General features: G+C 40.3%; 1 protein-coding gene across 1 annotated transcript in view; it reads right to left on the reverse strand.

Annotated features, from left to right (window-relative positions):
• Nucleotides 1-3,721: 3,721 nt before the first annotated feature.
• SYCP2 (synaptonemal complex protein 2) overlaps nt 3,722-17,004 on the reverse strand; it is a 63,941-nt gene continuing 50,658 nt past the window's right edge. The window contains exons 31-42 of the mRNA XM_040988237.1: nt 15,464-15,513; nt 12,959-13,157; nt 10,507-10,703; nt 7,956-8,040; nt 7,621-7,758; nt 7,087-7,184; nt 6,168-6,262; nt 5,894-5,993; nt 5,502-5,560; nt 5,317-5,395; nt 5,151-5,207; nt 3,722-4,450 (exon numbers count right to left, since the gene is read on the reverse strand). Of these exons, the coding sequence (XP_040844171.1) occupies nt 4,382-4,450; nt 5,151-5,207; nt 5,317-5,395; nt 5,502-5,560; nt 5,894-5,993; nt 6,168-6,262; nt 7,087-7,184; nt 7,621-7,758; nt 7,956-8,040; nt 10,507-10,703; nt 12,959-13,157; nt 15,464-15,513 (1,226 nt within the window). The 3' untranslated portion in view covers nt 3,722-4,381. The remainder of the gene's footprint in view (nt 4,451-5,150; nt 5,208-5,316; nt 5,396-5,501; nt 5,561-5,893; nt 5,994-6,167; nt 6,263-7,086; nt 7,185-7,620; nt 7,759-7,955; nt 8,041-10,506; nt 10,704-12,958; nt 13,158-15,463; nt 15,514-17,004) is intronic.

Here is a 17,004-nt window from a genome sequence, read left to right on the forward strand (position 1 = left end):
CACAAATAATTGGTCACGAATAATCATTTTTTTTCTGCTTAATTTAGCTACACATTAGCTTACTTTTATTCAAGTAAATATTGGAGTGGACAGCAACACTAATCTTTGATCTACTGTGGAAGAAACAGCAGAGGACTGCTCTTCTAGGAAGCCCTGGGCCCCAAGGCAGCAGGGGTGAGTGTGTGGCGCTCAGAAGAGCACCAAAGGGGACCTATGCTTTGAGATGACCTGATAAATGGCACATTTAGGTTTCTGTGGAAGTCCCCGAGCTAATGCATAGTAGAATTAAAAACCTACAGGATGCTCCAAGGAAGAGTTGGGTGGGTTCAGGCATAAATGTTTTAGGCACCTGTATCTAGCAGGCATTTTAATTTCATCAAAAGTTTTGGCCAGAGTATATAATTCTACCATTTGCCTTTTATTAATCTCCATATGGGATCCCGGGCATGCAAGGCGAGGACCTTAACCACTGCGCCACCGTGCCAGGCCCTAGAATCATGTTTTAAGCTAATATTGTCAATACTATGTGTCATAGACTTTTTGGAAAGCATTCTAAAAATAAAGGGACTGAAATTAAATCACCTTAACAGCCAAAACTCGGAATGGAGAGAAGCGCCTACCACCAGCAAGTCCGCCTTCTGGAAATGCCTGGCAACTTCAGGTCTGCATCCATTCCCTACTGGAGGGAGGGGAGGCAGATATTCTTCAAAACTGAGTTACTATTAAAATTGAGGCCCATATGCTTATTGCCCATTAACTCAGTTCTTGGAGAAAAACATTAAGGGACAAAATGCAAATCAACTGAAAATTTTCAAAATTTGTATGAATGACCTTTGCTCATTTCTCGGTACCTTCAGTGGTAGTGCTATGAGGTAGATACTGCGGTTTATATTCAGATAAAATGTTAGAATCCGGGAAAGATAGCACTTATTAGTTGCATAACTATGCAGGCACAGTAGCAGCTTGATTTTACAATAAAAAGAAACCATTTAATGTCATTAATTTCAATTACATGACAAATTCTGAAACTTTTTGTTGCAAACAAGCTATTACATATGTGTTGTCACTTTCCAAATGCATTTTCTATCCTTTTTCAAAGAGCCTGTCCCGGCACACTGCGTTCACGCAGGTGTCGCAAGACCAGTCCCTTCTCTGCTCGTCTACGTCCTGGCGACAGCGGGCAGCATTTTACCTTAGGGCCCAGTCTCCATCCTGTTCGTCTCTACTAGTTACACTGATTCCTATGCTTTCTTGATACGCTATTTTCCTCAAAATCCTACTTTAGTGCTTTATCTGTAGCACTTACGATTTTATTATAATTTTTAGATATAAGTAAATATGCAATTGTGGTAATATTGACAGAGTTTACAGTTAGTGAGGGCAGATGACAGAATGGCTGAAGAATTCCCCTCTTCTGACTCCTGAGTTCCATGCAAGCACTAAGTGCAGAGGTGGCAGGATGTGGCACTGTAGCCAGAAGGGAGCACTGTGTGGCCACCATCCATCCCTCCCGAGGCGTGCTGGCCTCTCGAGTGGCCAAGTGTCCAGACCACAGTGACCGTGGGGACAGTCTGGTGTCTGCATCCTAGTGTTGGAGCATCTCCAGGTTTTTCTTGTGCAACTTGAACATTTATCCCCACAGAGCTCCATGTGGTGGGCGGCACATGATCAATTTACACCAATAAGCCTTACACTCCATACAGCTAAGAAATTTATTATCTATAATGCTGAATTTGGGCTACATGTGAAACATCAAAACCAATAATTTGAAGCTATATTGTCATTACCCTCTGCTAATGGAAAAATTATTTAAACCACTGTATCTAAAATACTAAGATAAACTGTTAAGATTTTGTCTCTAAGTCTGCAAACCACAACCGACAGTCCAGTCTGGCCAGCTTGCTTTTCTGTTTCAGTGACTGCAAGCTAGAGATGACTTGGTTATATATTCACGCAACTGTTCCAACTACAACAGCCCCAGACTGGCATTTGGACTCAAAACCTAAAACATTTACCTCATGACCTGTTAGACAAAAATTTCTACTTTCTTCCTAACTTTAAAAAACTGTATATGTATAATGGAAAATTTGAGATAAAATACACACAACACTTAAAAGCCAAACTGTTTCCAAATGAGCTTCAAAGTCAATATTCCAAGTTTCAATAATTATAAATTCATGCTGACCATAGCTATTTGTGCATAAGATATATAAATAAGGCCTTATTTATATTAAAGGTGTTTCATTAGTGTGACAACCAATTCCTACTGATTTAAAATTACTACCATCACAGAAGAAGCTAAAATATATTTATTTTATTCAACCAAATGTATTCCTGGAAAAAACTGAATTACTTTCCAGATGTTATTGCATAATATTTCTGTGGGCCTTTCTGAACCTAATCCTATGTAGAAAACACCATGTTGTATCTGTGCTGGCTGGTTTTATCAGTGAAGCACATTTCACTGTCTATACAGTTCCTCCCAGAGGCAAATAAAAATGGAAATAATGACTGTATAACTTTAAAAAATCTCAATTTTTAGTACAAGAAAGGAGAAAAAGCAGCAACTAGGAAGTGAATAAATTAAGATCAGCACTAGAAATTGCTGAGCTGAGTTGGAAATCATGTGGAGGAACAGTAACTAAAAGGCTTTCTTTACTTACTTAACACACATGGAACTCCACATTAATGGAAAATACTTCGAGTCGGTGTCTCCGTAAGCAGAGGAAGACAATGCTCGCACGGACACGGGAACCGGTTGGATTTCCGAGTGCTTCAGGTAAAGATGAGGTAAGATCAGCTGAAAGTGAGTTCAGGGGGAGGCGCTGACATGCAGGTAAAACCAGTCACTGGACAGAGTAAGGTTTGTTCAGCAATAAACAGGCACGGATTTAATACACTTAAAGTTAGATTGCTAATTTTTTCCCAGTGCCGTTCAGCTGCTGGAAGGAAGGCTGTGACTGTGTCTGAAAAGCTGACAAAGCGTGAGTGTAGAAACGAGAATGAGTTAAAAAGGACAGGTGAGGTGAACAGAGCAGCAGAAGGATGGAGTGAATGGCTTGGTATGACTACACACAGAAAGCTGGGCAGCCTGGATGAAGGGTAGGAATGCTGGAGACGGTAAACTAGAACAGAATTGCAGCGCGTTCTAACCTTGCTACTGTAAGTGTGAACCTGACGTGTTACACATTCTGAGTACAGGCCCAAGCATCCATTGCACAATAATCTCTCCCGTGACCCCAGCAGTAAACATTTCCTGATGTATTAACAGGAGGAGTCTATTCTGCTTGTCTTGCTAAGAAGCCACTTGTAACTCTTTATTTATATACTGCTACCATTAAACAGGTCACAGATGGTAAGGCTACTTAGTATTACATTTCAAGTGTCTGCCTGGAGGAGGATTTTTCCTTGTTCCAATGTTCATAAACAGTACTTTTTTTTTTTTTTAATTCTTATCGGCAAATCATTCTACAGAGAGGAGGACAGACAGAAAGATCTTCCTTCCAATGGTTCACTCCCCAAGTTGCAATGGCCGGAGCTGAGCCAATCTGAAGCCAGGAATTTCTTCCAGGGTCCCAAGGCTTTGGGGCAGTCCTCCACTGCTTTTCCCAGGCAACAGCAGGGAGCTGGATGGGAAGTAGAGCAGCTGGAATTCGAACCAGCGCTCATGTGGGATCCTGGTGCATGCAAGGTGAGGACTTGCTAAAGTAGCCTCACTAGGCTACCACTCCGGGTCCAAAAAGGTAAAATGTTTTATGAAACAATCTTGTGTTTAGTCAGGTGATGTTAGCATTTAAGCTTTAGTATATCAAAAGCAAATCAAGTATGTACTCATCTTTATAAACTAATGTTTCAATGAGTATTAGGGGCTTACAAAGTACTTCCCAAACAGTCTGGTTATAAGTTAAGACTTCTACACTGATTTAAAATATCCAGGAAATACAGCAATGTCTATTTAGTGCCTTCTAACACTAGGAACCATGACTGACTCCTGTCTGCCCCGTGGTTGAAGCCCCTTACGCCTCAGGTAAGCATTTCAAGTCGGGGGTCTCCTCATCCCTTTTTAGATGGGGCTACACACTGTTACTTGTATATTCTGAATTATTAAAGAACTTTTAATATACAAACGAATGTTATTACATAAAATGTATTTTTAAATTGTTTAACAAATATTACTACAAAAGTCAGCAAACTCCTTTTACTGTTTGGTTTGACAATTTTCTCCCTATCAAATTAATACTGGGCTTGGAGAGCTGATAGAGATGAAAAAGATACACTGTAACATTTGAGTTCCCAGGGTCCCATAAGGTAGACTTTATTTCCTTTATCAGAATAGCCTTACAGAGAAAATAAACAGATGCCAATAATCAGATCTCACACATTAATATTTGTCATGAGTCATGAATAATGACATCAGCCCTCTGCGCACATGAAGAAGCTCCTCTTCTTGCTGTGGTTAAAAAAAGCAAAACATTAGCACCATACAAGAAAGAAACTTCCGTTAGAAACTTCACCTCACAGATCTGCTGTACCAGTGCCCGTTTGTCCATGACATTCAAGGGAGAAATGCCTCTGGACTCTGGAACCCAAAATGAAATGCACATTTAGTTGTAAAGGAAGTGAGCACCACAAAAGGAGCCCAGAAATGAATTTCTATGAGGTCAGCCTGGTCAGATAGCTCAACTAACCCAGCCACAACATACTGGTATATACTATTTCAGCATGCTGCTGTTCTATTAAAGTACGATTAAACACCAAAATCCTCGCAGAGCCGCATCTTAGTACCTCCTGGCTCACTTTCCACAGGCCTACAAGCTAGCAGCTGCGAGCAGGGGCAGGTGAGTAAGCTCCATCCCTAAGTGAAATGGACAGAGTTCCCGCTGACTAAGGGTCTTTCTGGATCGCTCTCTTGCCCTGCCTTCTGAGGATGCTGGCTGCAGAACACAAGGCAATGTTTCCAGCTGAAAACTTACATTTTCCACCCTCACCTCTTAGTGATTATAAACATCCCATTATTTAACCAAACCTACAAGTCCCAGGTCTAAAGTTGCCTTCTCCCAACTCAAACAGGAAGAGCCCTGTGAAAGAATATTTCATCACAAGATAAAAAAGTACGATTATCCCACTTGAACAACAGTTAGCTGACTTGCCATTTCCTGGAGAAGTCTGTCTTGCACAATTTTCATGTTTTCTTTCATCAAACACATCTGCAAAAATATAATTTCCTCCATGAAATTTTCAGTTTTTATAGTAAAGGCAAGCTAGACTAACCACATTATCAAGAAAGATTACATTTAAAATTATAAACTTTTTCACCTCTGATGTAAAAATAGTTTCTTCATAATCAGGGCTGTGGAAGACGTGTTTGTCCAGTGAAGCTTTCAGAAGCTGAAATCTAACAAGTAAATAAAGTCACCTTCATACTTATCAAGAATCTACAATAGTGTATTGATCATTTAGCAATGGATCGACAGATTTGTCACTCAAGATTCAACACTAACCTCTGCTGTTCACTTTTTCTATATGTTCTGTACTTCTGAAGTAACTTCTCCCAAAATACCTAAATTTTCAGAAACAAAAAATCAGTTATTCTATCGTAAAATTTAAAACTAAAACCCGATATTCTAACAATTTAGCCACAATGCTAAGAATATTCGATACTATGCATTTTTGCAGATTAAAAACATTAAGTAAACTCAGAATTTTCCACCATGAATGATATTCAACATAAATTTTTAAGTATTTACAAGTTAAGCTCATCAAAATGCCAAGCTAAAATAAAACAATGTTCAAGAACAGAAAGCTTCGGGATGTGATCAAGAGAAAATGGATGTCCTGCTAGGTAGAGGTCTTTCAAAACAAGACTTTAAAATCAATTCTTAGGAGCACAAACCACAAATTCTTTCTCGAAATCTTTTAAAGATTGTGAATCTTTCTCAAAACTCTTCAGCTCTTCAGTGATGATGACTTGGAATTTATCAATTTTTTTCAGCCTGTTGGAGAACAGAAATGAGCCTTTCAGCAGGCCTCAGCATGTGGAGTTTGAACAGCGCTGGGGGCGTGGGTCTGGACGGGGCGTGGGTCTGGAGGGGGCGTGGGTCTGGACGGGGCGTGGGTCTGGACGGGGCGTGGGTCTGGACACGGCGTCGGGCAGCCCTGCCACACACCTGTGCTCCTGCAGCTGACGGCTCATGGTTTTCAGGTGCTGCTGGATGATTTTCCAAGAATGCTTAGCAAAAAAATCCATTTTTCTATTTCGGATCTGAAAAATACACACTTTATAAGACATAGAAAGACACTGTTCTAACTATCAGTGTGGCTTTGACAAAAGGCTAAATTATTTTCATAAAATACATTCTACCATATTTTTTTAAATGTTAGTGATAATTCCCCATAAGGTCACACTAAGATTTTTGTCATTTTCCCACCAAAACGAATTTACTTTTAAATCCACATTTATTAAGATGCATAACAAGGTAGTAGATCAGGGCTAGATTAGGTAGACCTGAGACAAAAAAATATATATATATATATATATACACAACATTAAATAATTTCAGATCTTACTCCTGAACAGAAGTGCATGAGCTAGGGTTAATAATCAGTCCTGGAAAAAAAAATCCCATGACAGGATATAAAGGAACTAGCTTTCCAAATATGAAGATAGGTGAAAAGCCACTGCAAAGAATGTGCTTTATAAAGTTGCTTTATAACATGTTTTTGCATAAATTATCTCACTGGAGCATCAAAAACTAAGTACGCAAAATAAAACTTGGTGAACACGAGTGTCTGAATGCATCTGCCTGCCCTTTGTCATACTACTCTCCCGCACCGTCACCTCTGGCAGAAAGACAAGATAATAAAAGCTTGGGGAAAAAGACGAGTCATCAAAGTGAAAACATTAAATGCAGACTAAAACTAGCCCTCTAGAGAAAACGAGACACTGCAAAATGTAGAGTAAGAGCCAAAAAATAGCTCAGTAGAGACGAATTCCAGTGACTAATGGATTTAACAAGCCAATAACCTCACAGGAAGTGGCACACTAGTCCTGGGCATAAACCACAGTTTAAAAGAATGGTAACTCACATTAATCTTCTTACATTCTGAATCCATTTTCCTTAATCCTTCCCAGTTTTCCACAGGAATAAAAAAGCCATTTACTGATGGAGATGAATTGTCAGACTCTAAACAGAAGATCAGCTATTACAAACTTAACCTTGTAATTAAGCTGAGAACATATGCTCACTTTCAGATTATTTGGATAACACAATTTTGAGACGGCAACACTAATGTAAAGCAGATTATTCCGATTTACACCATCGAGGCAGACGCTTTTACTCCACCAGACTCTGCCACTGACTGCTTCCGCGCGTTCACACATGCAGCTAGACACACAACACAGCAGCAGTCTAGTCTACTAACGCTTTGGGAAGTGGTGATGGCATGATGCTGAAGGACATCTCTGAATACACAACATCTTAAATTATCCATCTAAAGGGAACTCGGTTCTGTGCTTATTTCATGTTGTCTATACAATCTGCTTTATAGAAGCACTCATTCAAAATCCAAGACCTTCCCTTCCACACACTTGCATCTGACAAAGGATTTGGATCTGCTTACTTTTGCAGGAGCGACGATTTGCACTTTCAATTTTACACAATTTTTTGGGAAGCAGGTTCTCTCTCTCTTCCAGTTCTTCATTAGAATTATCCAGATAATCTGTGTGTGTTCGTTTGCGACTAAGTGGTTGAATGGGACCTTAGGAAGTTAAGACATAATACTCTTAGTTTAATAACTCTTAGTTTGTTAAAAATCCTGTTCAGTTACCTATTGTGTTACTTTTTAGGCAGCTGCACTGCATTCTATTCAGTCTTTCTGGTATATTGTTTAAGCTTTTGTATCTGAATGACTTCAAATACAGAATTACTTGAGATCAGATTTCACAGACTACAAACCAGCTGTGTGGGCGGTGCCACAGGGAGTGTCCGTTTTCTCTCCTCCTTCACCAGACATGGATGGTGGAGATGACGAATGGTTTTCCTAAAAACACAAGAAATTAATCAGGAACTACGGCAAGGGCTGTTTCACCTTTGGCTATCTCTAAACTCCTAAGTTTTAAATCTTGCCCTTTTACCCCAAATTTTATTTTTTTTCTTTCTTGTCATCTATAACGCCTAGATTTCTATGTTTAATTTCAACTCTAATATAGTAATTTCAATGTAGCTTTTTGAACTATTTATGCTTTTCAATTTTTCAATGTCTTTTCATTTCTTAGTTCATAAATAGGAACTATAAAAAGTTTAAACTCTTTTCAAGCCACATTTTCATATCCTCTTTGTTCACTGTGTATTTTCTTTAGCTGATTTGTAGTGACCTCTACTTAGATTACCACTCTTTCCTTCACTTAAAGCCAGCTCAAACACAGGTTTTCTCCAAACTGTAAAAATCTACCTTGACACTTTGTAGCTTTTAAACTTTATTGATTTTATTAACAGACCAATGTACTTGGATCAAATGAAACCAGGGGATGGCCATTTGGCATAGCAATAAAGATACAGCTTGGGATGGCCACCCCCTTGTGCCTGGGTTGGAGACCAGCTCTGCTCCCAACTCCAGCTTTCTTGCTAAAGTGCACCCTAAGTGCTACATGATGGTCCTGTGGTTGGCTCAGTGTGACCCCAGAAGACCTGGATGGAGCATGACCCAACCCCGGCTGCTACAGGCCGGGATCCCATCTGGAGTTCTAATCCTAGAACTTCCCATCCAGCTCCGTCCTGTGGCCTGGGAAAGCAATGGAGGACGGCCCAAAGCCTTGGGACCCTGCCTCTGCATGGGAGACCCAGAAGAGGGTCTGGGCTCCTGTTTCTGGGTCGTCACAGATCCGGCCGTTGTGGTCACTTGGGGAGTGAATCAAAGGACGGAAAATCTTCCTCTCTGTCTCACCTCCTCTCTATATATCTGTCTTTGCGATAAAAACAAATAAATCTTAAAAAAAAAAAAACCATAGTTCCATTTCGACCTGCCTTAAAAGTTTCACTGACGCTTTCATTGAAATATTTTCTGTGAAGACTAACAACTTGAAAGAATAAAATATTAAAACCCTAGAAATACAAGAGTATTCAAAAGGTTCATGGAAAATGAGTATTATAAGATTGTAAATTTGCACCCAAATTAACTCTTTGTTTCCTTGGACCTCAGAATGGTTAGCTATTCAGATCTGTCATTGGCTTACTAAACCATCATTAATTCCATATTTTTACACAGAAGTTAACCTATGTCAAGAGAAGGAAATAACTGAGGATCTATCATGTTTCAGGTATAAATGTCAGCCTATTTAATGTTTCCTTGCCTCATTTCAGACAGGAGTACATTGAACTGCACAGATAGTGAAGCCAGGATTCAAATACAGTTTTGTCTAACACAACACACTTTGAGCTAGACTGTTACAATATACTCTGTTAAAATTCACTCTAAAAGACAGAACTCGAAATGCAAAATTACTCATAACAGATTTTAACTAGCTCTTCCCTCTCTTGGAACCCTGAGTCCTATATCAAGTCCTGGAACTTTCAAACATACTTACAATATTTTATTAATAAATGGCATATAACTCAATACATACAAATAGCTTCACTACACCAAATTTTTATGAAGATATTAGTGAAAACTGTTTTCAGCATGTTGTTGGAATGCACTTTGCCCAATGTGGTTTCAGTACCTAAAAGCTGCAGGCTGTGAATGAGTCATCTCAGGTGGATGCCTGCTTACTGCCGGGAAGGCTAGGCTGCTCTAAGCCAGCCCCACACCCAGGGCTGGTCTGGAAGAGCTCACTGCTCACACGCTTTCCTATTCTCAGACTGCTTCATGCTAACGTGCTGTAACTTATAACACAACTCTTTCCAGTTCAGATACAATTCTAAGGATATAATGACATTCTGGAACAATGGATTGCCACACCACCTTATTGCTCCTTCCACATGGAAGATGGGGTTCATTAGGTCCACTGAGGCTGGGCATGCTATCTTATTTTTCTCTCCTCCCAAATTAAAAAATCAAATACAAAACCTTAAGTAGGGAAGCAATGCTTATTTAACATTATAGGCTAAGCAGTTACCATCTTCTGATGTATCTGATCAAGGAAAAAACTACATGCACATGTACACACATGTGTGTATATAAACACCTACACATATGCGCAGATACACACATGCACCTATACACACATATGTACCTATCATACATGCACCTATATACACACATTGTACCTATCACACATGCACGTACATGCACAGATACATGCATGCACCTATATACACACATATACGTACATGCACAGATATACACATGCACCTATATACACAGATACACATATGTACCTATCACACATGCACCTATATACACACATATACGTACATGCACAGATATACACATGCACCTATATACACAGATACACATATGTACCTATCACACGTGCAGACATATACACAGACACACACACGCTCTTACCAAAAATGATGGTTGTGGAAGTGGTGAGCTGCTGTGATTTGTACATAGCAAAGTTTTTTTGGCTGAGTTTGCTGAAACCCCAACTCCACTGTTACTGTTGAAGGACTCAGATGAGGACATTTTTGGACAAGGTGACACAGAATTTGTTATGTAGTCACAATCCTTAGTGAAATCCCTTTCTGCTTCGTTCTCATCACCTACATTGCCCCAGGAAACAAAGAAGAAAACAGATGTCACGTTATAATTAATGTCTGCTTAGAAATAGCAATACTAAGATCTATCAAAGTCTTGAATTTTGCCTATATTTTAAATATAAAACTTTCAAAATATTAAGAGGAAATTATGTTTAAGAATTTTTATGACTCTGAAAGATGGATTTAAAATGTACCCGTAACAACATATACAACATTTAGAGTAAAAGCATCACAGTAAAAACTGAACTATATTGATCAACCCTAAGTATTATCTTGAGTATAATGAAATCTCAGGCAATTGTTATATACTGAAGTCCAAGATTGTATGATCGGCAAAGGGTTGGGAAATCACATGGTCTAACTTCCTCATATAAAAATAAGAAAATTTACTGCTGAAATAAGATTTGTTAAAAGTCTGACACTTTTCAGACCAAATCAGGGCTTGTACATCCGTCTTCTGATTGTGTGTGTATGAAGCGACAGCGAACGTTATGAAAATGAAATAATACAGTTACTTTAAAAGAAATATCTGTGTTAAGGCTTGAGCTTTCATTTAGATCACTGAACTTTAGAAATGTTTTAAGGGCCTGGTGCAATGGCCCTGTGGCTAAATACTTGCTTTGCAGGCACTGCAAACACACATGAGCACCTGTTCATGTCCCAGCTGCTCCAGTTCTCACCCAGCTCCCTGCTTGTGGCCTGGGAAAGCAATAGAGGCTAGCCCAAAGCCTCCGGACCCTGCACCTGTGTGTGAGACCCAGATGAAGCTTCTGGCTTTGGATCAGCTCAGGTCTTGCCACTGTGGACACTTGGGGAGTGAACCAGCAGATGGAAGACCTTTCTCTATGTCTCTCTCTAAATCTGCCTTTATGATAATTTTTTTCTTTTTTAAAAAATGCTTTAAAATATTGAAGGGACTGGTCTGATGGATCAACTGGCTAATCCTCCTTCTGCAAGCACTTGTTCCAGCTCCCTTGTTTGTGGCCTGGGAAAGCAGTAGAGGTTGACCCAAAGCATTGGGATCCTGCACCCATTTGGGAGACCTGGAAGAAGCTCCTGGCTTTGAATGAGCTCAGCTCTGGCCACTGTGGCCATTCGAGCAGTAAATCAGCAGATGGAAGATCTTTTTTCTTTCTCTCCTGTCAGTAAATCTGCCTATCCAATAAAAATAAACTTAAAAAAATCATTTCAAATGACATAAACGTACAAGCTTATCTGTATAGTTTGTATACCAGAAAGATACATATAAGTCAGAGTTCCAAAGAATATGAATTTTACTCTATATAAAGTAAAATGTCAATTGTTTGAGGATAACCCCCTGTGGATCCACAATCATTATGTCTTTGTACATAATGAACATTTTTGTACATTTTGTGCAATTGTACACAATGGTTATGTACAGAGGGGCCCAGCACTATAGCCTATTGGCTAAAGTCCTTGCCTTGCATGTGCCAGGATCCCATATGGGCGTTAGTTCATATCCCAGCAGCCCCGTTTCCCATCCAGCGCCCTGCCCAAGGCCTGGGAAAGCAGTGGACAATGGCCCAAAGCCTTGGGACCTTGCATCCACATGGGAGACCCGGAGGCGGCTGCGGGCTCCTGGTTTTGGGTTGGCTCAGCCCTGGCCATTGTGGCCACTAGGGCAGTGAACCAGTGGATGGAAGATCTTCCTCTCTGTCTCTCCTCTCTGCATATCTGACGTTCCAATAACAATATATAAATCTTAAAAGGAAAAATAGAAATCTCCCTAATTATGTTAAGTCAAGTGCATATTGAAATCAAATGCATATTGAAATCACACACCTTTTTTGAACTTTCATCTTATAAGTTACATTTTCCATACTGTGGCATTTGCTCTTTAACTTCTAGTCACAAAAAATTTCACTATCCTAGTAAAATTGTTCCCAAAGTACTAAAAACCAAGTTACTAGAATTAAATCATCAGAAGAGGTGGTGCAGCTGCTGAGGAGCCACACCCCACCGTGCAGGGCCTGGCTCTCACTCCTGGCTCCGGCTCCACACCCAGCCCCTCTTAATGAGGACCCTGGGCACAAGGATGCCACCTCAAGGAACTGCTCCCCGTGTGGAGACAGGGATCAAGTGCCCATCTTTTTAACTGTTGGTCGTGTTGACATTTGAAGAGCAAAAATGAAGTTTACCTATAACCTTAAGATACAGTGCACCCAAGTTAGTCTTCAGACTGTCTTTTCACACAATTACAGAAAATCACCATTCAAGGAGAACACAGCGACACTGACATCTCATTACTTCTATAGATGACGGGCTCCCAGACCGTGCAGCCGGCGCCGAGTGCAGGCCGGGCTCTCCTCTGGGCAGCTTAGGTCCAGCCGAGGCTCTCTGTCCTTTTGATCTTTTCTTTCGTGTTTCAGCAGAGGAGACTTGCTGCTGCTTCCTCGGCACCTTCCTGCTTTGGGCTCCTGAATGGATACTCGCCTCCTAAATAAATCGGTAACTTTTCAAATAAGCTGGAATACAAAACTTTACTCTTGGGACAGTAAGCAGTGTAACTGAAAGACTTAGAATGCATAGGGCAAATTTACCACTTATTAGACTAATAAGCATTATTAAAACCATGGGAATACCCCGAGGGTTCAAAGAGCACTGTATCCACTTTGAGGAAACCACAGAGTTCCTAGATTTCACAGAACCTGAGACACTGAGGAGTTTGGGAAGCAATCCGGCGGCAGCACAGGGAGTTAAGGAGCACAGCTCTTTGCCTTAAGTCTTCACAGTTCCAGGCTGTGCTGGAAGAGTGAGGGTCCTGCGGCACTTTTATGCACTGAGTGTCTGACAACAGGGAGCGTTGGCAGGGTTTTTGTTTGATGAAGGATGCCATGAAAGGAGGCTTAGACTGACCTGATGGTATGTATGACAAAGTCAAACAAAATGACAGAAAATCCAAGATCAGTTCTAAAGTCCTTATATTTGCCATGTAAGAGACAACCAAGATAAAAACAAGGAGAGAAGGGGGTTTCATGACTTAAAACCAGCACAGAGGCGTTACAGCTGTGGTACAGCGGGCTAGCTCACTGCCTGGGATGCCAACATCCTATAGAGCACTGGTTCTAGTCCCTTTTGTGCCACTTCTGATCCAGCTCCCTGCCAGCATAGCTGGGAAAGCCACTGAAGAGGGCTCCAGCCACCCCAGCAGGGGAGCAGGATGGAGGTCCAGGTTTGTGGCTTTTGTCTGGCCCAGGCCAGTGCTGTGCCACTGGAGGACTGAACCAGCAGAGGGAAGCTGTCTGTCTCTCAAATAATAAATCTGGAAAAAAAAAAAAAAAGGAGGAACAGGGAAACATCAGGACAGAGCCCTCCCTTTAGAACCATTCTCTGGGTCCTGAGCGTGTGACCTCAGGAAAATGCATCTCACGGAGTTTCAAGTTCCTCATTGTATGATGGGATGGCAAGAATAGTACTAGTTAGATACATTACTGATGAGATTATTTTATTTGAAAGGCAGATTTGACAGAGTAGTGTTGCACCACTGCTTTCCTCCTTAAATGGCAGCAACAGCCAGCTAGGGAGCTGAGCTCATGAGAAGCTGGGAGCCACGAGTTGCTCCGGGGTCTCCCACACGGGTGCAGCCACCCTCTGCTGCGTCCCCCACCCTCGAGCGGGGAGCTGGGTGCGATGTCCAGCTGCTGGCACTGGAGCCAGCACGGGATGCTGGCACTGTAGGGCTAAGTATTAACTTGACGTGCCACCATGCCAGCTCCACTAATGAAATTTTAAGACATTAAATCTATAAAGTGCTTAAAAATAGCAGCTGGCATATTGCAAGCACCATGTGTGTGCAAATAAATTTTGTAAACATTATTTTAAAAGATTTTATGACCAAGAGGTTAGAAATAAGTAATATTAGGAGACCCAAGAAATCAGAGATGGGCACAGGTGGGGAATTGTGTGGGAAGAAATCAAACACTTTCTGCTTTTGTCAAGATAAAGATCATACTTCCTATCAGGGTAGGCTTCACTGAAACAAAATTTTTAGAAAGATCAATTATTTTAATGTTTCAAAGATCCCATCAAAGTTATAATTATGCTAGATTAAGATGTTTTATAACACTAATGTCAACTTACTAACTTAAAAAATATTGCCTGATCAAATTTTCTCATATAGAAGACAGTTTTAAAAGCTGCAAAATAATTTATTTTATTAAAATATTATAAGTCTCTTAGAAATTATTAATTTGAATTCCATTTACCTTTCCTTGTAATTTCTCTTTAACTGAGTGTGGCAGTTCTTGTTCACTTTCTGACTCTGAATTGGAGAGGTCTTTATAATTTTTGTTTCTTGTTGCTCTTCGTGGAAGTCTAATTCTCCCATCTGTGACGGTCAAATCTACCTTTCTGGTGATGTTTTTACTGGATTCCTTTAGAAGAAAAATTCCCAAGTGCTGGTATTATTGTTATCAGTATTTGACACACAAGACATTTAACTCATTAGAAATCTGTAGGTGGTACAACCAAATACTTGTTAGAATAAAATGGCCCTTAATTTTTTTTAAAAAAGTGATTGCACTTTGTCTTCCCACTCCCTTTAACTTTTCCCACCATTAGCCCTGAGAGGCCTGCTGTGTATTGTCTAACCTAAGTAACCATGACACTCCCAGCACCACTGAACGCAGTGGCCCACCAGGCCAGGAGTGAGTGCACAAGAGCCAGGGCAGTCATGGGGAAGAACTGCGAGGACACCATTGTTTACAGATTATCATAAAAATAAAGAACATTCAAATACATACTTGTTGGTTTATCATTTTAGAACGTGCTTGTCTTTTATCCAATGATGGTCCTGCAATTAGGAAAATATGGCTAAAATTTTCAGATAAGAACAAGCATTAAATTTTTCACAACATTCCTGCATGTATCACAGTTCATTCGTAAAAACTACAAAATAATGTGTGTGAAAAGCTGTGTTCTCACTGACTGCGATTCCCTTTCCCTGGCTTCAAGCCACAGGGACGCGATGTTCCAGCATCCTCAGACCACAGCGTCTCTGAGTCTCTCAAAGGGAGCGGAGAACTGGCAGCTACCACTGGGCAGTAGGATGTAGCCTGAGTTCATTACCAATTCACTTTCTTCTTTATGCTCTAAAGCTCTTTAAAGATAATCTGACATTAGTCAATACCTATGAATTTATCACTCAGCTTAAGAACTAGTCATGAATAATGCTCAAGCTACTTACATAATTAGAGCATCCTTTATACTCCTGCTCAACGGTAGTAACTATTCTGAAACGTTTCTTTACTCAACTCGCATGCTTTTTAAAATGTTATGCTTCAAACAAATACCTCTCTAAACACTAAACTTTAATATATCATGTACTGCTATGATTTGTTTTTCTACACATCATTCAATTTCTAAGATTTCTCTGAACTACTGATAGTCGTGTTAGTCTCATTCCCTTCCAGCCTGTTTAGAAAAGAGTTGGGCCCAACGCAATGGCTCAGCGGTTAAATTCTCATGTTTTAACCACCAAGATCCCATAATGGTGCTGGTTCCTGACCCTGGCCTTAAGCACATGCATTAACTGATTCTACAGTTACTGAAGTAATTGATACAGAAGTACACTTTTATAACAAGTTACTGATTATCTTAACCTCTAACCTGCTTAATGCTATGGCTCTCCTTACACTTCTCCGTGTCAATCCTCTTTTTCCCCTTGATTTGTGACACAGGACAAGAGCCAGCTTTCCTCTGTGCTCCAACTAGCTCAGCACTGTGCTGCCTTCCTGCACTCACTATGCTACTTCATATTTCTCTATCTTTAATGTGATATTCCTACTGATTTCTTCTCACGTATCTGGGTGAACTCACCTGTTTTCAATATTTAGGCTCATTTTTAAACACTCACGAACATTTTAATCTGTTCTATTTGTATTTCGTTCTATTCCACACCACCCTCCCCTGCACCCCTCTCCCAGCGTGCGCGCGCACACACACACCACTAGTGGTTATTTTTATCCTAAAATAAGTTTGCTTCATTAAATATTAATTTTAAAGCACAAAACTATCTTGTGTCTCTTAAAAATGAAATATATAACATCCTATCAACTGCTGAGACTGATGTGAATCTATGAAAATTGTGATTATTTCTAACCGTGATTTATATTCAACCTCTTATCCAACCACAAAAGATTCACTTTCAAGAAGATTATTAATTTACTTCAAAGAGTTGGAGAGTGAGCAGATCTTCTACCCACAGGTTGACTAGGGCTGGGTCAGCCTGAAGCTAGGCGTGGGGACTGCACCCGGCTCTCCTACATTGTCAGCTGCTCTCCCA

The sequence above is a fragment of the Ochotona curzoniae genome, unplaced genomic scaffold, assembly GCF_017591425.1.
Source record: "Ochotona curzoniae isolate NIBS_2020 unplaced genomic scaffold, NIBS_Ocur_1.0 contig_48, whole genome shotgun sequence".
In the NCBI taxonomy this organism is placed as follows: Eukaryota; Metazoa; Chordata; class Mammalia; order Lagomorpha; family Ochotonidae; genus Ochotona; species Ochotona curzoniae.